This window comes from Botrytis porri (assembly GCF_014898465.1).
Source record: "Botrytis porri strain MUCL 3234 chromosome Unknown BPOR_002, whole genome shotgun sequence".
Taxonomy (NCBI): Eukaryota; Fungi; Ascomycota; class Leotiomycetes; order Helotiales; family Sclerotiniaceae; genus Botrytis; species Botrytis porri.
This window is the reverse complement of record NW_024066076.1, coordinates 1661684-1687284: the sequence shown is the minus strand read 5'-3', so window position 1 is coordinate 1687284 and position 25601 is coordinate 1661684. Positions and strand designations below refer to the sequence as shown.

The 25601-nt window shown below is 42.8% G+C and overlaps 7 protein-coding genes across 7 annotated transcripts; 3 read left to right on the top strand and 4 right to left on the bottom strand.

Annotated features, from left to right (window-relative positions):
• Positions 1–1065: 1065 nt before the first annotated feature.
• On the bottom strand, positions 1066–2212 carry EAF01_001524 (uncharacterized protein; the record flags this gene model as incomplete). The annotated part of the gene is made up of 2 exons (XM_038909774.1): positions 1066–1602; positions 1745–2212. The coding sequence occupies 2 exons, from the start codon at positions 2210–2212 to the stop codon at positions 1066–1068; spliced, it is 1005 nt and encodes a 334-aa protein (XP_038774586.1).
• A 652-nt stretch (positions 2213–2864) lies between these two features.
• Positions 2865–4670, top strand: EAF01_001523 (uncharacterized protein). Its single transcript, XM_038909773.1, has 2 exons — positions 2865–4185; positions 4237–4670. Exons 1-2 carry the CDS (start codon positions 2977–2979, stop codon positions 4396–4398), a joined length of 1371 nt encoding a protein of 456 aa, XP_038774585.1. The 5' UTR covers positions 2865–2976; the 3' UTR covers positions 4399–4670.
• A 1176-nt stretch (positions 4671–5846) lies between these two features.
• Positions 5847–7851, top strand: EAF01_001522 (uncharacterized protein; the record flags this gene model as incomplete). Its single annotated transcript, XM_038909772.1, has 2 exons — positions 5847–5866; positions 5922–7851. The coding sequence occupies 2 exons, from the start codon at positions 5847–5849 to the stop codon at positions 7849–7851; spliced, it is 1950 nt and encodes a 649-aa protein (XP_038774584.1).
• A 1996-nt stretch (positions 7852–9847) lies between these two features.
• EAF01_001521 (uncharacterized protein) lies at positions 9848–10484 on the top strand (the record flags this gene model as incomplete). The annotated part of the gene is made up of 3 exons (XM_038909771.1): positions 9848–10007; positions 10064–10422; positions 10479–10484. The coding sequence occupies 3 exons, from the start codon at positions 9848–9850 to the stop codon at positions 10482–10484; spliced, it is 525 nt and encodes a 174-aa protein (XP_038774583.1).
• A 3861-nt stretch (positions 10485–14345) lies between these two features.
• Positions 14346–15461, bottom strand: EAF01_001520 (uncharacterized protein; the record flags this gene model as incomplete). The annotated part of the gene is made up of 2 exons (XM_038909770.1): positions 14346–15271; positions 15347–15461. The coding sequence occupies 2 exons, from the start codon at positions 15459–15461 to the stop codon at positions 14346–14348; spliced, it is 1041 nt and encodes a 346-aa protein (XP_038774582.1).
• Positions 15462–17568: 2107 nt separating this feature from the next.
• On the bottom strand, positions 17569–19098 carry EAF01_001519 (uncharacterized protein; the record flags this gene model as incomplete). Its single annotated transcript, XM_038909769.1, has 1 exon — positions 17569–19098. The coding sequence occupies one exon, from the start codon at positions 19096–19098 to the stop codon at positions 17569–17571; it is 1530 nt and encodes a 509-aa protein (XP_038774581.1).
• Positions 19099–22531: 3433 nt separating this feature from the next.
• On the bottom strand, positions 22532–24317 carry EAF01_001518 (uncharacterized protein; the record flags this gene model as incomplete). The annotated part of the gene is made up of 5 exons (XM_038909768.1): positions 22532–23008; positions 23062–23330; positions 23658–23699; positions 23764–23775; positions 24254–24317. 5 exons carry the CDS (start codon positions 24315–24317, stop codon positions 22532–22534), a joined length of 864 nt encoding a protein of 287 aa, XP_038774580.1.
• Positions 24318–25601: the final 1284 nt, after the last annotated feature.

The following is a 25601-nucleotide window of genomic DNA, read 5'->3' as shown; positions in this document are numbered from 1 at the left end:
AATCTATTCCTGCCATAACCCCCATAAAATGTCCCAGCCCGGCAAAGAAACAACTGCATTGAAAAAACGCAAAAGCATCACCTCGATGTTGTCGAATCTGTCTTTCCCCCATGCGAGTCAAAAGTCATGCTCCTACGTAGTGTTTCCAATTGTACATCCACAAGGCACGGGGATTCCGCAGGATCACACATATAGGAGCCATTTTGAGATGTCTTAGCCTTTCGTGCGCGGGCCTGTCGCTGCTTGTTCTCATGCTCCAAGGATAGCAATTGTTGTTGATATTCAGCAAGAGAATCCATAATATTGACAATGCAGGTATAATCAGAATTGGTGATCCTTTCAAAAAGTAGTTATGGGCGTGACTGATCGTGGCTAGAAGGACCTAATCTTGTGCTTCTCAGAAGCTGCGGTGAGATAGAGTATATTGCAGGAACTTGGTAGTTGACAATTTTGAACTAATTGCTGGGATGAATCATGAAATCGTTATGAATGGAGAGTTGAATGGAGAAGGATGTTGAAGGTCATGCAATGTGCTTGATATATTTGTTGGAATGGGATTGTCCCGTATCTAAAAATAGATGTTGGGTGGATTCGAAGCGAAGTCTTTTGATTCGCGATGGAAACAAAAAATATATTGTTCTTGACTCGAAGGAATGTGACTGAATGTTCTAAGAACTTTCTAGGGATATTATCAACTAAATATATATATCCTCATGATGGACAAAGTTCTTGTCTCGCAGATCTCCTCTAATGTTAGCGCCAATTGATCGTGGGATGCGATGAAGCAATCCTCTCACTCCTCTGTTTCGTCGATTAGCCGCCTGTCTCAAAATCTTTGCCGCATATATTCTACTTTTTGGAACCAATGCGTACCTACAATAATTTGAGTAAACACGGTAGACTGCTGTATATCTAATTTAAAACTCGTAACAGATTTCGGCCTGCGGTAAGCCGCGAATTCCCGATTATTGTTACAGAGCCATCAACATCGTCTGATATTAATGATTAAGAGGTCAAAATATGACACACCTCTAGGAATCTCAAACTGAGCTTCCTGAGCTTGTATCAAACGTTCTTTCTTCGGCGTGGCTTTGCATCTTCGATGTCATCTTTTTCACCAATTATGACAGGCTCTGTTCGTTCATCCGTTGCATCGCCACCAACTACCCATGTCTTCATTACCTCCTTGACCTCCTGCAGCTTCTTCGCTTGCCCTTTGGCTTCTCCTACTCGTCTGATGTAGCCCATGTAAACTACCACCTCGGCAATGCCAACCAGGAGACTACCACTCATACTCAAAGCTAATCGGGCAGGTGTGCTCCACCATCTTGCAGCCATCCATAAACCAAATGCACAAGCAATAATAGATACTATGACATTAAATATAACAGCAATTTGTCGATCGATGTCCGCATATGTAACGTCGTCATCCCCGGTGTTTCCTGTTTCTGGAAAGTTGGCAGTAAAAGCATGAGCGGCTGATGTAGATGGAATTCTTTGTGCAAATGTCTCCATGGGAGGCGGTGGATTTGTCATTCGTTCATAAGCTCGAGCTTCTTCTTCGCGTCGAAGTCTCGCCATTAGAGCTTTGTATTCCGACGTCTACAGATGATATAATGTTAGCTTAGATGCCTGTCGCCCAACTCCGAACATGTGCCACTTGAAACATATAGTGAATATCCTGATCAAGCCCATTTCATTGATCACATTGAGTTGGCATTGGTAGATTTGAATCATAACTTACAGGCTCCGCCTTTGGTGTGGGAGGTACAACATAGACACGAGACCCTCGAAGCAAGAGCTCCAAAGTGAGCGGTGAAAGATTGTGTTTCCTTAAATTTCGAGATAGATCAATGATTCGACCATGAGATATAGGATTCCCAATTTCAGGATTTGCTAACAGCTGTTCCTGCGACAGCTTTGCATTTTCTGCAACATTTGCGGCTTCTAAACTCGCTGTGGACAAATCCCGCTGGGCTGGCGATTTCGTCTGGCTATTTTCTTCGGTGACATCTGCATCTGTCCTGTTGTCTTCTGTATTCAATTGTACTTTGTTTTCCGAGAAGGTTTTCAGGTTGTCTTCTTTGATTTCTCTCTCCGTTCGCTGTTCACTAGGCAGCTGTGTTGGCTCGTCATGAGAATGGGCATTTTCGAATTTATGGAGAATTTGTAATGCTTCGACTATAGTCGGAGTCATGGTAAGGAGAACCATTTTCTCATTTCTATGAATGTATCAAGTATATCACCACAATCTCAGATGTCTGTGATAGCTCCAATATCATTCCTCTTTCAAAGCTTATAACGTGGTTCATATACGAGTGGATCATATCACCGAATGGATCACTTCAAAATCACACCAAATTCAAGGTTTTATTAATATTCATATTTTAATAATAAATCAATATTTTTTGAGAAAGAAAAAGCTATTAATAATAATAAAATAATCAATATTCAGAAATCGAATTTTTATATAAAAGTTCTTATTATATTACTGAAATTGTTACGCTTTTCATTACAGAGAAGTTAATTTCATAATAACTCTTATATTCATTCGAATTTTCAAAATATAATTAGATTTTTAAAATTCTTATAGATTTAAATATTATATATCAGATTTCTGAGATTTTATATTAATAAATAAGGGAAGTGCACGGTTACACACAGACGAATTTTGTATGTGAAATGGAGTGATCCATTCGGTGATATGATCCACTCGTATATGAACCACGTTAGGTAAAAGTTACTTATCGGCATTTAACTTGTCCGACATTGGTCTAGTCCAACCGAAATATTCATGCTCGGAATCTTGCGGGGAATAATTTTTATATTCCTTACATTCTTTCATATATACTAGGTTTATAAGAACTCTTACGGCCGCTTTTGACTTCGAGGTACTGATACGGGAAATTGAGTATTGAGACTGTCTTTTGCGCGAAGAAAAGCTGGTATTTCGACATAGTGGGGGTTTTACAGGCCATGAGGAATTATTCAATGAGGGCTTCGAAGCTCTTCCCCAGTTCCTCCATAGCCAGAACGCAAGTCGATGGCGCATGTTTTCGGTGCCAATTAGTTTGCACGGCATCATTACGTCCTATACTCAGTCATTCATACCATCACAACTCTACAAGGCGGAAGCAATCGACTTGGGCGCAGGCTGTATCAGTGGCGTCCAATGTGTTTTCAAATGCTACCACCCGGGCGACAGGAGGAGCCAATTCGATAGACCCTTTACGGATGGTTGCGAAAGAGATGAAGTTTTTGACTGGCAATATAAGGCAACTTCTTGGATCCGGGCATCCTTCTCTTGATACTGTTGCGAAATACTATACACAAGCTGAAGGCAAACATGTACGACCTATGATTGTACTACTAATGTCTAGAGCCACAGCCTTAGCGCCCAAATCTCCTCGATATAATCCCAATCAAGAAATTGCAGATATAGATAACCCGATATCGCCGACTACCATTCTTTCGGATGTGAATCCTACCGCACCTACATTAAACCCTTTGGCACATGTGCCCAAAACATATTCGGCAGCCGAAAGTGACATCCTCCCCTCTCAAAGACGTTTGGCTGAGATTACGGAACTTATTCACACCGCGTCTCTTTTACATGATGATGTCATCGATCATTCTGTCTCGCGGCGAGGCAACCCATCTGCCAACCTCGAATTTGGGAACAAAATGGCAGTATTGGCTGGGGATTTTTTGTTGAGCAGAGCTTCAGTAGCTCTTGCACGTCTGCGCGATGCAGAAGTTACTGAATTACTGGCGACTGTCATTGCGAACCTTGTTGAGGGAGAATTCATGCAATTGAAGAACACCGCGCAAGACGAAAAGAATCCTGTTTGGACCGAAGAGACGATCTCTTACTACCTACAAAAGACATACTTAAAAAGTGCAAGCTTGATCTCTAAGTCATGCCGGGCAGCGGCTTTGCTCGGAAGATCAGATGGTGTTACTGTTGATGCAGCGTATGATTATGGTAAGAATCTGGGATTGGCGTTCCAACTTGTTGATGATATGTTGGATTATACAATCAGCGAGAAAGAGCTGGGAAAGCCGGCAGGGGCCGACTTGGAATTGGGTCTTGCGACTGCCCCATTAATATTTGCATGGAAGAATAACAAAGAGTTGGGCTCCCTAGTGGGAAGGAAATTCTCCCAGGAAGGAGACGTTTTGCGGGTAGGTTATGCCACAACGAGTATATGAGAGTTCACACTAACAGAATCGCAGGCAAGAGGATTAGTGCTACAGAGCGATGGCTTAGAGCAAACTCGTGCCTTGGCTGAAGAATATGCAAGCAGGGCAATCTCTGCCATCAGTGCATTCCCCGACAGCGAAGCCAAGGATGGCCTGATAGAAATGGCGGATAAGACCTTGAAACGAAGGAAATAAATGAAATGTACAAAATAGAAGTTTTTGGCTTGTACCAATGATATCACGACTTCTGTACTGGATGCAAAACTATTGTACTATACAAAAAGGTTTCAACTTGACGGGGATTAGATAGACAGGATCTCAAGGATCAACATAGAAGCTTAATACCTCCAGGAATCATAGATCAATTTGGGTATTGATACTAAGCTGATTTGCACAAATAGTTCTTTAATTCCGTAACCCGTATCATGTGTCTGTCTACCTGGTGGTTCGCATATTCCTTCGGCCTGTAGTCTCATATCCTTTCATAGCAATCTTGAATTAAGCTAGCAACCTACCTCAAATGTGTGTATATTTCCTTAGGAGTTCAACCATCGCTAGGTACCTGGGTTGGACATGAGTTTTTAAAAACTTATCGTATGGACAATATTCTCACTCGAGTGGCGCCTACACAATGGAAGCAAATGCACGCAACCCAAACCCTTCGCTTTTATGTCAATGTCAATACGCACCAAACCCACATCTATCCTGTCCGCAACAGTACCCACACTGGTAGCATTCTGCCCGACTCCTTACATACCTTCAATCATCACTTCAAGGTTCCTCACATGAGACCATCGAAATGCTCAAGGTTTGTTTGGTGAAAATCTCTGCATTGTGGGCAGAAAGCGTTCATAATCTCACTGTGACAGTATTGGGCATTAGGCAACTTATCCGTGGGCGAATGCTATCTCGAAGTAGCTACCCAGTTCGAACCCGACGGGTACGGGTATTGACCCGTCAATATTACCACATTCTCACGGATAGCACTCTCCCGGTATCCAATGATGCAGGTCAGCCAAGTACCTGAGGTGAAGATTCTGTAGACTTACCGTACTTTCGCAACTCTTGATTTAACGAGGTAATACGTGAGAAGCTCTGGGGCGATATCATAGTGTTGTGAGTAGCAATGTTACAATCAACGTATTCTCAGTTATATTACCTTGGTACCTAGATACCAGTCATAGGCAACGTTCTTAACATGAGAAAAATAACTCTGTGACAAGAAAAAAGCCGAATTTGGGAGTAGGTAGGATAGCATTATAATATCTCTCCAGGTGCAGTAACTTGCAGAATTCTCATCGATTTAATAAGGCAAGGCTGAGGACAAGGCTTTCGAAGTTCAAGAGAACAATCAAAAATGATAGGACTCACAATTCCGTTTCACTTTTTAGTTCACCTTCCTGTGTACAAAGATGAAGGGTTCATGCATTCATTCATCGAATGTTGAAATGTTCATGAGATGAATGTTGGATGAATTGATCAAGTATATTTCTTAATCAGTTCGAGCACGGTCCACCACTTTAACTAGCGTGTTATCACAACTTCTATCAAAGTTACCGGAAACGCGTCTCCCCAAATCTTCAACATATCATGACCAGGAGAAAGATTATCACAAAAATTCAACACCACAACGGGAAGTAAAAATGGAGAATCATTCAAAAAGGTATCAACTCACATATTCACTTGCAAAAGCACAGCCGCTAATCATGTGCCCTAAGAAAAAGTAAGGCTACTATGAGAACTTATTCCAAACGCACAAGAGGAAGCAATGAAAATCTCTCTAACAAGAGACAACGCGTTGATGCTTCGGAATTCGTGTCAATTACCTCTCCAGTTCTTTCTGAATCGAGCACTCCTTCAAAAAGCCATTCTAGGTATAGATTTCGAGAGAAACCACGTTCTCCTCGGATTCGTTCTCCTTCGAGCCAGCCGCGGGGAGAAATCGAGAGTTTTTCTAACATAAACTCACGAGTTTTATCTCCTAGATCTGTCAGATCTAGTTCTCCTCTTACAGAACTCAAGTCTAATCAGCAAAATCGACGCGATGATGAGATCAGTTCTTCCGATTCTCCTAACTCTTTGAAACGTAAATCTTCAACGAAGATTCAAGGCGCCAAACTCACTTCTACCGCGGAGGCTTCGAATTCTACGACAGTATCGAGATCTAGCTCAAGGTTGCAGTATAAGACAGGCACTAATACGACGAAATCACCCTCTCCTGTCTCAGAATTAATTATTTCAAAAGAAAGTCTCGCTTCGAATCATTCTAGAATTGATTCAGAGACCCCACGGCAAAATTCACGGAGAAATATTACTTCGGCTTCGAAAAAGAGACCAATTTCTCCCTCGTCAGAGATCTTACCCAGGCAAGATACCGCTATTACTTCAAAGTTTCATCCAGTGGAGAAAGTTAACAAATCTTCGATTCGAAGCTACTTTAAACCGTTACCACAGCCACAATTACAACCACAATCACGACCACAACGATCTTCGAGTCCGCCAAAATCACAATCCTCTACTCGTTCGGATTCACCTCATCATCCAGTATCATCTCCCCCTTCATCGCCTCCCCCAATACCTCAGGATCATTTCATACTGAAAAGATCAAAATTGGTTCGGCGTCGCATTAGCACCAAACCAAACTTACCAAAAATCGACACAATGTCTGAAATTTATGAGGACGATCTGCAGGAACTCTGTGGAGATTTTACCGATGATTCACGAGTTGAATTGATGGAACGTTATCAAGATGCTCAAGACATGAGAGACCAAGCCATCATCGATCACGGCACTCTCATCCCTCTTGCCGACCAAGCCCTTGAAGCTCCAGAACGTGCAAGGCTCAGAGCTGAGATTGCACGCCCCATGGGTTTTGCTCTTCATCAACAAATTCTAGATCTCGGCCAATCCTTCTCCAATAAATGCTCTAATTGCGGCATGCAGTATGCAATCAACGTCGCCTCAGACCAACGCATGCACGATCAATTCCATAAGATCTTTCGATTAGGCGGACCTATTTTCAAGCCAAAGTACGTCAATACTCAAGCATGGCAGAAAGTTATCAATGGCGAACTCCACACCATCCAGTGCATTAGCTGCAAGGAATCTGGTCCCGTCAAGAGCCTCGTAGAGAGTATCCTTCAGGCTACTTTGATGGACATGGATGGTATCTTACCGACCTCCGAGCAACTCTGGTCCATGATCACCAGCCCCAACGACGCCAAAGATCTTATTCCTGTTCCCCGCTACAAGGTCTTTCTTTACGTCATCGGCGCTCGTCCTATTGGTATTCTCCTCGCTGAGCGAATTGGCAAAGCAACTCATATTATGACCACTGCCGAAACCGCTGAGAATGCCTCGCTCTCGACCTCCCTCTCCGATGCATCCCAAACTCTTGCCACCTCCGTCACTTCCGTCACACAAGAATCATACATGTGCATCGATCGACTCTGGGTTCACTCTGATTTCCGCCGAAAGGGTATCGCTACATCTCTTGCTAATCAAGCGAGAGAGAAGTTCATCCCGGGGTTGATTGTGGAGAAGAATGAAATGGCTATTAGTCATCCTACTTCTGTTGGTGGTCAGTTTGCGGAGAGGTATTTCAAGGGTGTTTTTGAGGGTGCGAAGTATGCGATTGGTTGTCTCTGAGCTAGCATGGGACTTGAAGGAGAGGCGGGCGAAATGGGATGCCGGGCGGAGGCAATGAATGGACGAATACATGAATGAATGAATGAATGAATGAATGACAGGGAAAAGAACAGTTTCTCTCGGCGTTTCGCGATAATTCAATCCCAAAGAGGGAAATACCTAGGCTGGAACCATAGTGTTCTTACAATGAAATGGTGGTCTTTTACTACAATTTTGACATGTGATCTTAGGTGATACCTTGAAATAAAATTGGTTGTAGTACAACCTGAAGTCGGAAGTGGGTTAGAAGTCAATGATATCCTTACCTGATTTCAAGCTACTCATCATAGCTTTATCTCTTAGTCTCTTTTGATGTCCTTTCAATCTCGGATTGATATTCTAGTCCCTCGATATTGTATCGTATTCTCTTCAGGTTTCAAAACATGATCTGATCTTCTTTTCAGTTGAGAGCGGGAAGTAGATGTGGTTCTATCGATCTCTTGAGCCCGTTCGAGAAAGAATCATCTGGATACGAATCCGGTGATGGACCTATACTCTCGAAGGATGTCTGGACGGCCAATCAAAACTTTGGGCATTCTAAATGATGTGTGAGGAGTTGAAAATAGTACACTGCTAGCACTATTTCACTTGATGGCCAAAATATGAACAACTCCAAACAATCGAAAGGGACTGAAGTTTGCGGCAAGTGCTTTGTCTTTCGTCTTTCGCTTTTCGATACTGCAAGGATTCAGAAGCACCACTCCCTCCAAAAAATTGCATCCCATTACCGTGAGGTATTCCGTAGTAACTCAACACATACCGAATCGCGGTTTAGTATCCTACAATCCTTCCATCCCATTCATTGATTTCCCACTGATTAGAAAAATACCAAACTCTCAGACTCTACTTTATCATTTATCCCTTCGTATCGCTACGAGATATGCAAATCTGATGCCCTCTTCGAATCGGAATCCCAATGTTCATTTCTCCCATCCCATGCATAGTTCTCTCTTATCATGGCACCCGAGCCCTCCCTATTCCTCCTCGACAATGATACCAAATTGATGAAAGCGGATTTCGTGTTTCACCACTCCTATACGTTATCCATCGAAGTTCTTGAAGCGAGCATGGAGCTCCCACTGCCGTTTGCTCAGAACCTCTCTGAAACCTATCTAGCAGCCCTGAAAGACAGGGTATTCCTTCATCCCTTCATCCTACCCACCATCATCCTTTCATTCAGACATTCGGACAGTCTAGACTTCTCCCCCAAAAATCCACCAACCCTCCAACTAAACCCCAACTACCGCGGACCCTCGGGTCAAGCCAAACAAGAATGAAGTTATTCATAGTACCCTTCATGTGCCTTCCTCGTATTATACGAGACAGCCACTACAATCCATGTAGCTAATCATCTTAGCGTGCAAAGTATCTTAAATTTGATCGGCACTTTCCACGTGAGATGTCAAAGCTGTTTTAATACCGAATTCTTGCGATGGTTTAATGTCTGTGCTTTGTTTCGTTTAATGATATGATATGATATGATATGATATTTTCATGATGTTGAAATAAAAAATAAGCTGTCAGCTATCAATAGGTACTACGAGATAGGTTTTTGAAGAAAAGAAAATTGTTGGATCGGTCAATGCACTCGTATGCGCATTGATTTTGATGCTTTGGTTAGGAAAGATATCATGGAAGATAGTTTTACTTACCTCGTGATGGAGCAGACACAGGGAAATGCTGTGTGCAATGTGTGTATAATCATCTTGCTTGAAAGATCTGAACGAGTGTTCAAGACGACAGGATGGGTATACAAAGATGTTGGATTCTCTCGATAACTACACCAATCTTCATCGATCTAGCTCTTTCTTTCTTTCTCTGCTTCATCATATTATATGCAATTAATCCAATTCTCTTTCAACGACATTCGTTACCTTTTCATAAGATATTTCCTCTTTTACTTATCTCCAATCCATTCATTGATCACCTCGTATCATCCACCCTCCCAATAGCCAAAATGAGAACCGCATTCATCTCCCTCCTCGCCATGACCGGTCTTTTCACAACTTCTCTCACCTTCCCAACCACCATTGAAATCTCATCCCGTGCCCCCACAAACGCAACCGATATCATGAACAATTTCTACACCGAAGTCCAAACCCACACCGGAACCATCAGTAAATCCCGCTCTTCTTTAAACACATCCCTCTTACACCCCCTTAACAACCCTCAGACTCCACCCTCACCAGCATAACCTCCTCCAGAAGCATCTCCCAGAACCGCACCGCCCAAGCCGCCATCTCAGAAGCAGTAACAAACATCATCACCGCCGCCCCCACCGCCAACACCGCTCTCAAAACCACCAAGCGCGATCTCTCAGCTCGAACATACTCCCCCCAAGACCAACAAATCATCAGCGGTACATCCGCCAATGCCATTACATCGATTGCCGGAACCCTGGGTCTCGTGCAAAACACATTTGGAGGAGTGTATACCGGTGGACTTATCGGTGGGTTGGTTGGTGCCTTGAGTTTGGTGTTGGGTACTCTAGATGCGATTGTGGGGGGTGTGATTATGCTTGCGGGGGCTTTGGTGGGGGTGTCTTGGAGGGGGTGGGGGGTTTGCTTGTGGGTATCTTGTTTAGGAAGTGGTAGGTGGGTGGGCTTGTTTGGGGTGGCGCATTTACTTACTTACTTACTTGGTATTTCGACCTTGCGGACGCGTAGACTTGATGAAAGGTTTGGTTGGAGTGCTGCTATTCACATTCAAGATGCGGATTTTGAGATTCTGCTCAGATCTGTGATTCCCTGAGGGTTATCGGTGGGGGTGTAATCTAAATTTGAAAGATGTATACTGGGCATGTAGATAATAATAGTTTCCTAAAAGTTGCTTTTATTTCTCCTAAATAATACTTGTTGTTTAAATATTTCATAGAAAATATAAATGCTTTTTTAAAAAAATTAGAGCTTATTTAAATATCAATTCCAAAAAGAAGTGAAATATATATATATATTTAGATGAAATAAATTTGAATTTTCAGTATACAAATATTCTAAACTTATCATTACTAACGTAACGTATGGGGAACTCGGACATATGGGGAACTCGGACACTTTTTCAATTATTCTACACGCGATCTTGTTCTACGAGCCACACAATCCTCCAATTCCAATTCCGAATCACTTGAACTATTCTCTAGCTCTTCTTCTTCAATCTCTTCTTCTGATTCTTCAATTGGGCGTTTGCGTGGCCGTCCTCGTGGCTTTTTCTCCTTCGGTTTTTCCTCCGCCTCACGTACCATTTTCAATACTTCCTTAGTACTAAAGACAAATTGACCTTGTAATTTGACTCTTTTGCCTTTAGTTCTTTTCTTTCGAGTCTCAATTACCTCCTGAGCATCAGAGAGCTGTTTCCGAAGTAGGGCTATCTCAGCATTTTGAGATTCTACAAGCCTAGTCATTCTCTTGGCATATCGACGAGTTGGCGATGCAGGAGAACCACTGCTTGCTAGAGCTGTATTAAAGATCTGATTTGCTTGCCTTAATTCTGTTCCATCTGGAGGAGAACTCCTGAGTATAGACAAGTCTAGGTCTTGATTGGGGGTTCTCATTTGTGGAGTAGAAGGTTGCTGGGAGGAGTTAAATGGTAATGAATCGAGTACTTTTCGTGGGGCAAAAGGTACTAAACCAGCTCCTCTCCAGCCAGCTTTAATATTAGAAGAATTCAATGCTTTTTTTCTAATATTTTGAAAGAGTTCTACCCATTCAGCTCTTTGGATTCGCTTTACACCAGCTCGAGAATATCGATCGACCTCTAAAGCATGATATCGTTTCATTGGCCCATACACCGCAATATCAAGTGGCTGAAGCAAGTGAGAGCAATGAGGAGGTAATATAAGTAAATCAATATCATTATCTATACAGAAAGCAATAAAGCTACCTGTAATATGGCTTGAATGGCCATCCATGATCAAAAGTCGAGGTCGGTCACCTGACACTTTCTTGGATTCTGGTTCGAAAACCCTTTTTAACCATTCTAATCCATGGCTATTTGAGGTCCATCCATTTGTACTAGTAGAGAACTGCCAGCTTTGAGGTGTGTCCTTTGGAATCCATGCAGAATTCGTATTCTGAGCCTTGAAAATGACCATAGGTGATAGAGCATTTCCAGCTGTATTGACACATTCAAATGCAGTTATCCATTCTTGCTTGCCAGCTGTAACTTTCCAATTCGATTTCTGAGTAGAATCGACTATAATGCGCGTACTTTGAGTACTTCCAACTCCAAATCCGGTTTCATCCATATTATACATATCATCTAATTCATACTTTCGCTCAATGAGACGCGTGCGAAACGCGTCAAACCAAGCCTGAATATTCTCCGGAGTTGCTTCTTTAGCCCGATTAGACTCTAATTGACGTGAATAGCATGTTTTAAGTTCTGGATGTCGTTTTTGGAATCTATAGATCCATTCGTGGCCTATAGGTGGAATTTCTGTCGAGGTAGGATTTCGAGATGACGCGACCCGAACGCGTCGAAGACGAATTTCGTCGGCCATTTCCTTCACCAACATAGGTGTAGCAGGGAATCCAGTGATGGTAAGTCGTGAAATCCATCGTACAAGAGTATTTTCTTCTGCGTTTGAAAGAATTTGAGCCATTTCGTGGGTTTGGGAACGTGTTTTCTTCCCAGCCAGCCTATCAGCTAGGGTAGACTTAGGGACTTCAAAATGCTCTGCAGCCTTTCTAATTGATTTAAATTCTTTCAATTGAAGTGAAATTATAGCCTTTTGAAGCTTCTCTTCAATTTGAGCAGATGTAGAAGGTGATTGGGTATGCATAATAAAAGTTATTGCGGTTTCAAGTTGGTGATGGGCTAAAAGTGTCCGAGTTCCCCATATGTCCGAGTTCCCCATACGTTACGTTATTTGAATAATTAAATAAATGAATATAAGAATAGCTTTAATTCGATTAAAGCAAATATAGGAATAGTACTTTCTTTAATTAAAATTAAAATATAAATTCTAATCTAAAAAGAGCTTAAAGCTTTAGACTATAGAAACCTATAAAATCTATAAATTCGCGGATCTTTTAACTCATCGAAAATAATAACCGCTGTTTTTTTTTCAATTTACATTCTCTATTTTCCTATACAAGTTAGTGAAAAATGTGAATTGAAATATAGATTGAATTTAAGGTTTTAAACAGCCTATGAAATATTCTGTTGGTTTATAGAAAGTTATATAAAATCTATTATATTGAGTCATCTTTTATTTAAATAGAAATATAGAATCTATTATCAAAATGAGTAGATTATTCAATGGAATCTGATCGGATTTGTGTATCCAAACTACCCCTTAAAACCTAGTATCTCGCATTTTCCATACAGTTGTGTTGCTCCGAGTTTGGAGGTCTCGTGGAACCTCACCCCCCCCTCCTCTCTCCCTCTTTTTTTTGTTCCACGCCAATCACCCATAGCTCATAAGATAAACGAAGTTTTACTGCGATACATTGGCATTCGCTAAGGATATCCCGGTCTATCTACCAGACATAGACAAACCGTTGTTCAGAATTTCAGTGAAACTGCTAGAAAACCATATGCCATCCTCCATCAAATTCCAGTTCAAATCAACTTTAGGGTCTCTCTTTTCCACCAATCTGAAGCCAGCCATGCATTCAAATCGGGATCTTCTGTCTCTCTGTCGAAGAAGCCCAGTTCCAGTTGTCCCACACGTTTACACACCTTTGCATCTTCGGGATCCTCTTGCAAGATTAGACATTTCAAACACGATTCTGATTCTAGCACGGACGTGCTGTGCTATCCACGTACTTTTTCAATTGCTGCTCAAAACCTACGAACATAACTTTATACTTGAGCGGAGAGACTTTCGACCAATTGGGACTTTCTCTATCCCACCTGATTGTGTGTGGAAAGCTTTGTAGCTTGAGATGTATAAAACCGGTCTTGGTAGGTATAGATGTTACAGATCCCCCGCTTGTTATTTTGATTTCGCCCTCTTCCTCGCCAAAAATTCGGGGGAAGGTGAAGCTCAGCTCGTTATCCTGAATCCAATTGAAGATAAAGAAGAAATTGGTTTCGTTGGAAGGATTCTTGTATTTGCCTAGGTGAACCAACTTCAATGTAAGCGTGTCAACAATGATATGGGCGTATTTGACAGCACCATACGGATTCTCGCTAGAAAGTTCGATGTGATGTGATAATAGAATAGGATCATGAGGGGTAGAAGTTAAGCGACTTAAATTGTTGTAAAATAGACCGCTTCCTTCATCCGTAACAGCCCAGGACCATGACGGTGCTCGGTACTGCTTTGTATGAGATGCTATTCTCATCGGCCCATGCCAGAGCAAGTTTTCCCGGAAAAGTTTACTCCAGATTCCCACTAAGTAATGTCCTCCAATTACTTTGTGGAGTAGTGCTACAATGCCTAAAAAAGCTGGGAGTTTATCATTTGGGTAACTCAGCACTTGGGTGCAATAATCAATTACCATGGATTGCTACTCATAATTCATCTCTAGCAGTTCTTCTCTGGAGAATTCTGTGAACTTATCATTATAATTTTGGTTGAAAATAAGCCTTTGGGTGATCACTGGATAGATGTAGCGCTTACTCGAGGGAAAACACGCACCACCTGATAGCGCGCCGTCCGCAGATCGAAATCCACATAGGCATTGCCAATAGATTTGTCTGCGACCATACCACAGTATTCGAGGTGAGAGCATTCTCTCTTGGAATGCCCAAGCTCGAGATTGTAGAGGTCCAGATTCAAACAATGTGGCAAGATATTCAGACGACAAAGCAGTGGACCTAGCGATCTCCACAGCGTCATCGGATCCACTGTCTTTCGATAATTTGAGTTTAGGCTTCATGACGCGAAGTGTTTGTGATCGAGGGTGAAGCATACCATCGGCGGCTCTATGTGCTGCTGCTGCTCCGATAGTCAGAGCGGAGTTCCGATAAATGCCTCCCATCTTCTTTGATTCAATTCCCCAACCATATTTGGAGTCCTGAATGATACGTAAGGAATCTATCCACAGAAATTGAAAGCCGAGCGCTCGAGTGATCAAGATTGCGTCTCTGAAATCAGCTGGTAAGCTTGTCATTGTGATCCCTTTTTGGAGCGATTTCAGATTCGATGTTTTTAGAATGGTCTCGATTCGGCCTCCCCAACAATGACTCAGTGCGATATATTTACCCCTAAAGCCGTGTGTCATTAAAAGAGATGGATTTGTGTTTTCCAAACCAACATCGATCACTCTAGAAGGTAAGACTTCGTCTTCAAAGGAAGGACATTTCGATTCAGGATGTTCAAGAATGCAAGTATTCATCCAGCCTCGTGCAATATTGAAGTTTGCATCTGATGCCAAATCATCGTCTATCATAAATCGACCTATTCGAGCATCGCCGATAAATTTCGGTTGATCTATTCAATATCAGCAACCAGCAATAGGGCAAGGCACTTTTCTCAACAGAGCTGCATATTGAAAATCCACAATACCTCTCGGCGTCTGCAGAAAGCAAAACATAACAATATCGAGTTCAAGAAGCGTATCATCACAATATTCGAAAGTCAAATAATCAAAAAATCTTTCCTTCTTCGAACAGTTGATCATGATTTAGATGCGAAGCACCAATTCCTACTCGCAAGTTCATGGGCCTATTCTTCGTCTCCATCATTCGAAACTTTTGTTCTCTTGTAGATAATTTGTTTCGCTCGGATGTGTTAATCTCTTCTTCCTCGCATTGCCGTTGAAGAAGTAAACAGAGCTCACATCCGGACGACGCTGCACTCACGAGATCATCGTACCTTCTGTGATGCTGGAAATATAGGTCGTACGCGGGCCCGAAAGCCTTACAACTCTTGGCCTTTGCCCGCTTGAGCAAGTCGGTTACATTCAAGCGATCACACACTTTGCAGAGCATGTTGAGCGTCTTGAGGAAAGTTGGGGGCATTTTATGAACAGACGTGAAGTAATGGACAGATGATGGATTAAGAAGTGGATCATGTTTATGATATGAGCATGTCAAGGTCCAATAAAAATCGAGACGGGGGGTAAGCTCTGCGGGGTAACGACGTTTCTGTTTCACGAAACATACAAGCAATTGCATAAGACTTGGAATGAATACCCAAAAGGTAAATGCAATGGTGGGGACGTGAGACTCGAGATGGATGATAGTAAAGATAAATTGAGACAACATTATGGAGAATCGATGTATACGAATAGTGCAAGCTACCGTCAAGACTCGACAGACTAATATAGGTTACACTAACCCCGGAATGGAATAGTATCTGGGGTAAACTACACCCAATCGCGAATAGCTCTATATAAAAAGATGGAAGGGGAATTCAACTACAATCTCTGAATAGCGTCAAAATTGAACAATTCATTGACCACGATGAAATACGCAGACCACTATCTTTACAATACTTCTCCAGCAGTGATTATGCGAACAGATATTGACGAACAGCTATCGATGAGCAGACACAAGAACAAGAAAAGCGCCATCACCATTACTATCACCATCAAAAGAATCTACTCAATATCAGGTCCGTCCTGAACTTCAAGCTCGCTCACGACCCACTTACGATCCAGATCTGAAAGAAAAGAAGACTCCGCTTCCCACAAGCCCACAATCAACAATCTAGGAAGTTCACGCAAAGATGATTGAATGCGACCTCGCGACAAAAACCAAGTGTAGAACAAGCATGACAAACCTGCATCTCCCGCAAATCAACCCCGGAGCCATTCAAAATGCACGAAGCATCTGAATCCCAACATCACGATGTACAATCTTCTAGGGGGTAGCAATGTAGACAGGCTCTCAAGTAAAGAACGCTGATGCCCGAGAAGTCGTCGTAAGGTAAGACACATATTATCAAGCTCACCAAACCCACTCATTCTCGCACCACACCCGCGCGCCCCTCCTTCCCCCAACCCCCAAAAGATCCTACGTGCAAGTAACAGATACGGCAGCGAGAGACAAATAAAACCATACAGATATATACAAATACCACTACATACCTCCACACTCCACTTCCCACACATCAGACTCGCTTGACTAAAATTAACCACACTCTTATCAGCATTCCGATAGTATCCATACATACTCATACCCCGAGTTCGTTCTCGGATCAATCTCAAGAGACAAAGTAGCCCCTGCTACAAGAAAACACATCGAATCCCACGAATCCTCACATTCGCCCTCCGATCCCATCAATACGCCACCCCTCTACCACACCATACCAACCCCAACCAAGAACAGCATAGAAATTCATCACAAACAAATCCAACCAAACAAAATACATCCCTTGATCAATTTTTTTATTCATTCATTCATTTATATATTCATATATTCATCGCACCATTTCGTCATCCCATCATCCCACTATCCCACTATCCTACCATCCATCCAATTTTTTCATTCACAAACAATTAAATCCCCGCTCCAAGGATACCATCCATCCATTCAACCGTACAAGAAAAAAGCGAACGAATGCGACGCGGAATAAAAACAAACGATAAAAAAGATACAAATATCAGAACAGGACCAATAACCAACTATGTAGAAAGACAGATGGACAAGATAAACAATGTGAAGAACTTTAAAAAGTAAAAAAAAAAAAGGTAAAAGAGTTGAAACAGCCGGACCCGAGTATATCTCCATGTAGAGAGATAGAGATATAGATGCCAAAAGACGAGAAGATCAGCACCACCCAAACTAAACCCTCAAATCCCTCTCCAATCTCCCCCTCAACCTCTCAATCCTCTCCCTCTTACTCCCCACACTACTCACACTATCCGAAGGCGCGACGCTCATCGCCCCCCGCGGATTAAAATAGCTCTTCCCATCCTCATCCACTCCCCTATCAAAACAACTCTTCCTATCATTCCCATCCCTCTCACCCCTCCTCTCCGCATCCCTCTCCCGATCCCCCGCATGCGTATACCCACCTCCCTGTTCCCGATACCCACCACCATACCTCGCACTCACCACCGTCGATGCCGGAAGCGGCACATCTCTCGCGCGACTGCGTTCGCTCACCGCACTAACCGATACATCGTCTCGCTCCCACGTCGCTTCGGACCGGGGAATGCGTTCTCGCGAGCTCGCGCCTACTTTCGACGGTGAGAATTTAATCGTAGTATGTGTATGACTGATCTTACTTTTTGCATCATCGCCTCTAGGCGCTTGAGAATAGCGCGTAGGAGCTGCAGAAACTTGAGTCGGAGCAGGTCCGTACTCGTATTCGGATTCGCGCACGCTGACTTGACTTTTGGGGGCGCGCGAGATTTGGGTGGGGGCACGACTGACTGCTTTGACGGTGCTGGTTCGCTCGCTTACTTTGGTGGGTGCGATGCTTTGGGCTTTGTCTCGGATGTTAATTGCGGTGGGTGGTCTTGCGGTCCCGGCATTCGAACCTTCTCCTTGATCCGCTGTGTTACGAGGACGGATTTTCGTGCCTGTGTTTGAAGGTGCGGCAGAGCTGTAGTAACTACGTTCTTCGATTGGACTTAACACACCCTCTCTCTCGCGCTCGCGATCACGTTGGATACGCGAGTAACTAGAGGCAGGGGGAGGCATAGGAGCATGCGGCGCTTCAATAACTCTATATCTGCGTTCTGGGCCTCCGACTGAAGAACCTTTCGTGCTACTTGCGATGGTTTCCGCATGGCCGGTGGTGTAGCTTCTTCTGAGACCCGGCATCGGTTTACGCTCTGGTTCTAATTCGTATTCGGGGTCTTCGCTCTTGACCATTGCATATGCGAATGCAGCGCCTGCAGCCGCGCCAAGAAAAGTACCTACGAGAGCTTTATTGGTCATGCCGAAGAGACCACCGCTCTTCTCTTTTTCTTTCTCTTGCTCAGCTCGTTCTACCTCGTCTACGTAGACGGTTTGCTCCTCGTCATGATGAGTATCTCTGCGGATACTGACTTGTGTACCCGGATGTCCATGACCTGCATAAGTTTCTCTCCTCATGACTCTGGGGAAAGTTTCTGCTCTTCGAAAAGGTGGATGTTCTGGAGCTTGAGATTGAGGAGCATGGGAAACTTGTGTTCGGGCAGGTGCTCTGGAAACGTGACTTGGAGCCACAGCACGGTATGCTTCGTCTGAAGTAGGGGAAGTGGAACTACCAGCTGTACTTCTGGCAACTTCCTCTTGCCATTGCAGAACACGACGAGCTTCTTTTTCAGTAGCAGCTGTGACTATGGTTGGAGGACGGGAGGATTCTCGACCGCGGGAAGCCATCTTCGGCTATGGCGTCTGATGTATAATTTGGATTTATGTTTCGTTCTTTGTGTTGTGTGTTCAGGATAATTGTGCTGATTTCGGAATCTAATATGCAATGTATTTTCTTATACTTGTGAAAAGTCGAGCGAATGCGTACGTATGTGTGTATATGTATGTATATTCCCAAATTAAAGTAAAGATGAATGACTCGAATCGAGGTGGCGTGGACGGTGTACCGTGTTAACGGTGAGAGGGGAACGGAGAATGTATGTATTTCAAATAATGCCCAAAATTATGCCGAGAAGAAGGAACATCCGATGAAGATGGAATGACGACCTTGATAAGTTCTAAAAAATGTGACTCCGGTTTGGTCTTGCTTGTTCCTAGTTGCTCCGCTTGATCTGCTAACTACCTATGTAGTTGTGGATATAAAGGCGGTCAGATGAGATGAGGTGAACTCGTGTGTGCATGCACATTTACTTCATCCAGCGAGTCCCAGAATATGAAACACACAAGCGACGATTGTTGACGATTTAACTTGTCAATCGTTTCTGTCGTTAGATCGATAGATTAAGGTCGATCGTTGAATTAAGTCGTATTACACTGATGATGCAGAAAAGATCCACGCCGGGAAGCACAAACAAACCCTCCGGAGGTTAGAGAGTGAGACAAAAGGATTGAGTGTTGATGAAAATAGCTGAAGATGGGTGCGTGGTGATGCAAGATTCGCAAGAAGGCAGTGTTGGCGTTTGATAAGTTTCGGAGGTTGGGAAAATGCGGTAAAGAAGTAGGCAGGAGGTAGGTACACTTGACAAGTAATATCTGTAGGTACTGGGTATTCTCTGTACCAAACGAAAATCTACCGCGATGGGAATTTGACTATGAGATGGAAAAATGGGTCCTTTGAATTATGAAACGAATTTAATAAGGAATTCTGCAAAGGTAGATAGATGTGTAAGTGTAAATGTAAATGTAAATATATATATATGGATATGTATATAATAGGTGACTTGACTGATTTAACGAGATATCAAAATTCGTACTGTGCACCGAATTACTCGTTAAAAGAATCTCCCAAACTTTTCAAAAGAAACTGATAACTATTTGGAATGTAGATAAGTATTATGTGTAACTTTATCTTAAACTTTGAATTGATGAATAAACATTAAGAGGAAGAAGAAAAGAGGAATCCAAAGAGAAGTATTGTCGACGCATTAAGTTTATGCATCGGTATGTGTGGTGTTGAACTTTTGAGTCCGGAGTGAATAGTATGTATGCATACTGCAAGAGAATGGAGAACATTATCTAGTTTTGACAGTTGTCGCCTCATACTAATCCCTCGAATGAATGGATCAATAGACCGATGCAATTCAAGCAAATCAAACCCATGTATACTTGTTCGACACTACAGCACATCCCCACAACTTTTTTTTTACTTTTTCAGCCAGCGAGCCAGGCGTAGCGAACAAGTTTTTGGGGGGTGATTTGATCATGTCAAGAACTGAACTTTGAACTCCATCGATTCCATCAATGCTGTCCAAGCATTTTTGACCACTCTTGGGTCTCGAGAGTCTCGAGTTTCGAGCCACTCACTCACCTAAATTCTTATGCGTAATCGTGGCCGATTCTTTGTGCCTGGCCTGGCAAGGAAATGAGCCCAACCATACATAGATCATACCTGGCTGGTAATGTTAGGGTCGACGGATAAAATTGCACACAAAATACAAAATACAAAACACACCCAATGGCAGACCCAATGGCAGACCCGATTGAAAACACCCATATCATACATATCCCAATGTCATGTCTGTATCTCTCAATACCACAGGACGATAAACAGCATCAATCAAAAATAATATAGTACTGTAGTCGAGAATCTGAACTATCAGTAAAATTAAAAGCAGTTTAAAAAGATTCACATAATTTTCAATTCCAAAATCTCCATCTCCATCAATTGAATTGATATAGAATTTCGAAAAGAGAACTGTGATTTGATTGACATATAAAGTCGCCCAATTAACTTATGTCAAATTTCGTCGCCATCATATAGTTATCACTTCTTCTACTGCATCATCTTCAACAAGTCTATAATCTCTCTACCTGACTAACTAAAAAGTAATCATCATCCCGATGCAGGATCCTGTACCTGTACCTGTACCTATATCATGCCTACCGTTCCTACCGTTCATAACCCGCATCGTAAACCATAAAGAAGACTTGCACGCTGCATCACCAAACCCCCTCTCCCCTCTCCGCATGCCACGTCTCCGGCCTCCTACGGAGATCTCCCGTCCATCCATACGAAATCTTGTTGGTCTTGTACCAAGTATTACCAACATCCTACCATTTTATGCGACCGCTCTAGACCAGGATCACCGGTATTGCATCGCCTCAAATCAGAAGCGATTGGTTTCGAGATCATGCCATGCTGCCATGATTAGCAAATAGGACAACCTGAACCATACTTGAGTCTTTCATCCCCATATTTTGTTGGAAACGAGCAGCTGCTTCACTTCCGAGGTTAGAAGACTCCATTTGCTGTTACGATTTTCTGATATGTCAACTCAAGGCCACAGGAAAATACCCAATGAACTATACGGAGATTAATTCAAGATCTATATTTTTCCACTTCCGTTTCCATTTCCATCTCGATTGCGCAGACCCAAATCTAGAACCTGCATGGAAAAAGTATAAATGTTTTGTTGTACTTTATTTCAAGGCGGGTTAACCGTTATCCCATTCTTGATCACGCGAAGACCGTTCTTGTTAAGTTGCAGGCTAATGAGCAAGAAGAATGGGGCATGCGACAGAGGGATTAACTTCACGCATTGTGATTTGTTCAAATTTTGGAGAATTTCCCTTTCATTGACCAGTATAGTAGTTTTGTACATGAAGCTATCCGCTGTCATCGAATGACTCGCGGTAGTGTCTGCCACCTAGCAGCATGAACCAATTTCCCATGCCAATTTGACTGCTTGCAATTTAGCTAGCTCGACGAGGAAGCTGAATGCAAAATTCGACGCCAAAGGTATGTATGCTGAAAAGGGGAAATACTTATCGTCATCCGGCGTGCAGTAGCTACTAAGCTCTAAAGTGGATGTAAAATGATACTAGAAAAGACAAAAGAGATGTGGACCAAGTTGAAGTATTCCACGAAGACGACTAAAGCGTCTTGGATCTAATGTTGAACGCCTTTTGTTTTGGTTGTAAAAACAGAGACAGAGAACACAGATACCCAAGCCCGGCGACCACAAGCATATCGAACGATGTTGTTATCGTTGAATCTGCTTAATGGTCCCGCTTTCACCTTTTCATATCGACCAAACCTCCAATGCCCATTCTCTCATACCATTCACAACCCTGCGGTCTTTTGTGCTCCGTTCCTCCATTCGTATACTGTCGAATGTGTTCGTCGGAAATTTTTGTGGGATGAGAAAGACAGTGGAATAGTCTAAATAATATCCCATGCATCCTCTGCAGCGTGGCAGAATTTGCTGCATGCCACACTTGCAGAAAGACTGTAGTTACTAATGGAGATCTTCTCATCCACTAGATCATCTGCAAAGTTGTCTGTTCCCTTTGCCATGGCACCAACAAATACACAAATACTCTCCTTCGGCTCCAATGTCTCCACATAATCCCGAACACGGACCAATTGTGATTCGAAACTCAATGTAACTTTTCGGCAATTGGGAGGTAAGTGATCGGTGATCGGGTTCGTAATAACCTTGAGGAGTTTTTCTTGAGAGTTGACAGATCGGATGGAGAGTCGGTGTAAGAGTTGAACCATCAGACCGGCAAAACGCTTAAAGGTACGTGGAATTCGGACCGTTGGGCTGACCTCAATGAGAACTCCCTTGGCGGTATGAATGTAGATTTGAAGTCGGCCGGCTTTATTGATCGGCGAGTCGAGGAGGGTGAGGAGACACTGCGATAGGTCAGTATTGAATTGACAGATCATTTTCCTGATTATATACGAACCTGATGTGTAATATCAGGTCGGGCATCACTGATGTCTCGATTCATCTTGCGCATAATACCAATGTGCTCATCACTGTTGAGAAGAGAGTATTTTTCCTCCGCGGGACGAGCGCCGGGTCTTCCACCACCGGAGGATTGTTTATAAGTTTCGAGACTGGCATTAGAGAGAACGACAATCAATCTTTGCGAATCTTTATCGGTTGAAGGTACTGGAACATGCTGTTCTGCGATGACTTGAGGGAGACTTGGAGGAGGTTCTGATTGAGTTCCTGCCATTGTGAATAAATGTCAGTGGATGGGATGGCAGAAGTAATGTTGAATGCTTCCAAAAGAGATTGTAAATTGTAAGAAAAAGATGTATCGTTGTATGGCTGTATCGATGGATTGGTGAATGATTTGAATAACTGTGCGATTTTAAAGGAATAATAATAAGAGTGGTAAAATTCAACAATTGATTGAAAAGTTTTTTTTTCTATGGCTTTAGAGCGGCGCGACCCGCTGAATTGGTGCGGGAAGGAAATTGCCTATTGTAAAATTTCAAGAGGACGCGATTGAAGATAAGAGAACAAAATTGAAGGAGGAAAGAAGAATCTTACTTGGTCGCTTTACGACTCTTGGTTCTGGAGAAGACATTGCACCTATTTGCGCTTTATTAATATAGTTTCGATGCAGGTGTAACAGATTTGTGAGGTGCTCGCATACTAATATTGGGTGCTTTTGATTTGGTGGTCTAGAAGTTGATTCTTCGCAGCGGGTGGATGGAAAGAATGGTGTCAAAGTATGTAGTACTTCTTGTAAAAGGAAATAAATATATATGCCAACAAAGTCTTTAGAAGAGAATCCAGAATCGAATTTGTTGTACAGTTGTTTTGGGTACAGAAGGTTGGTTGGCTCGTTCGTGAATAAATCCTAAGAAATAAATTTATATTCGACTGCAAAAGTGGGATGAATGTATGTGTGTGTGTGTGGGTATGGGAGGGAGAGAGAGAGAGAGAGTTTATTAGAGGGAAGAGGTCGAAGGATAGAAGGAAAAAGTTACGAGTAGAAAAAGGTCATCATCTCGAAAACATCAGTCAGTGCTGTGCCACACACAAGTTCACTGAATAGCAAAGTTATGGGACCAGGGCTAGCGCTGATAACATATGCACCTGTTGAGCCTATTAAACGAAAGAAAATTCGAACAATGTAATACCATGAACATCGGACAATTCGGACAATGTCCTCTCCTTTGTGTATTCTTCATGTTCCCTTGACATTGTTCTCAAAATTGTATACATACAATCTCTTTCATGTTGAAGAGGTTATCATTGCACGAGCCATGTCTTGGTAGAGCAACGCCGTAGAAAAATCGGTAGCACACGACAGGCATGCCCCTCATACTGAGCCTCAACAAGATGAGATGAGATTGTACCATGGGCAAATTTCGGCGAAAGGGTGGTCATAGTGATACTTTCTCGCCATAGATGTCTTTCACTAAGTTGCACTGTGTCCGGAATCGTCATTGTCCGAACTCAAGATGTGTTATTATCTCGAGATCTTGTGAGTAGATTCCCATTACTACCCTCGAGCTGCCATGGAGAGAGCAGTATTAGCACAAGCTAAATACATCACGCACCAGTGCACCACACGTTAATATGCATAATATGCAAGGCACCAACCCTGATCGCATCCGCCCCACGGTGATCTCAAAAATCGACTTCGGGGACTTTGACAATGCTCACCATTCCAATTTCTCGGGTCATCTTCAGCCAGTCGTACAACCACCGGAACTCCTTCGGGCATCAGAGATCATAGCTCGTGTGCCTACGCTATTGAATCCACGATAAAATGGTGGGTTTGCACTTGGCAATGGCCTCTTTACCTTTTCCCTATCCCTCTGTGCCACCTGTCTTTGCCGTAGAACCTCCGCCCGACCCCACCATAACAGCCATGCCCATGTCTTCTTCATCGATAAAGAAATATAGGGTTGAGGCTATTCTCTAGGTTTTCACCGCAATTTGATGTTGCTTCATTGAATTAATAGCAACCATGTGCTGTATAATGGTTGTATGGAACACCAATCCGCGGAAAGCTAAAGACACGCAGGTCCATCAAGTACACCATGATACATTTTCGACTGTGTTTTCTATCAAAAACACAATCTGAATGACGACTTGCTTTTGATAGCATTCCTTTGTTCGATACATAATATGGAAGTAAGTGAGCTTTATATGGCCAAGCTTCCATCCTTGGTCCATCAAGATCAACCTATTCAATGAGTTGAATCTTGCAATTTTCGGTAGAACCACGCCAAGGGCAGTGAACTGTAAGTTATAGTTTCATGAGATTTATGGTCATTGCGACCTATCGTCCGTTTTGTTTTGTGAAAAACGTTGTGAAGATGTTGAGAAGGCGATTGGTGAGCTTGATGACTGCATTCGGTCAATTATTCTAAAGGCGAAGATAAAGGTGCAACTGTCATTGATGATGTTTGAAAGGAGGGTAAGGGGTAGAGAGATGGAGTTTTACATTGGTCTGATGGGAAAAGTAACATTTAGCCG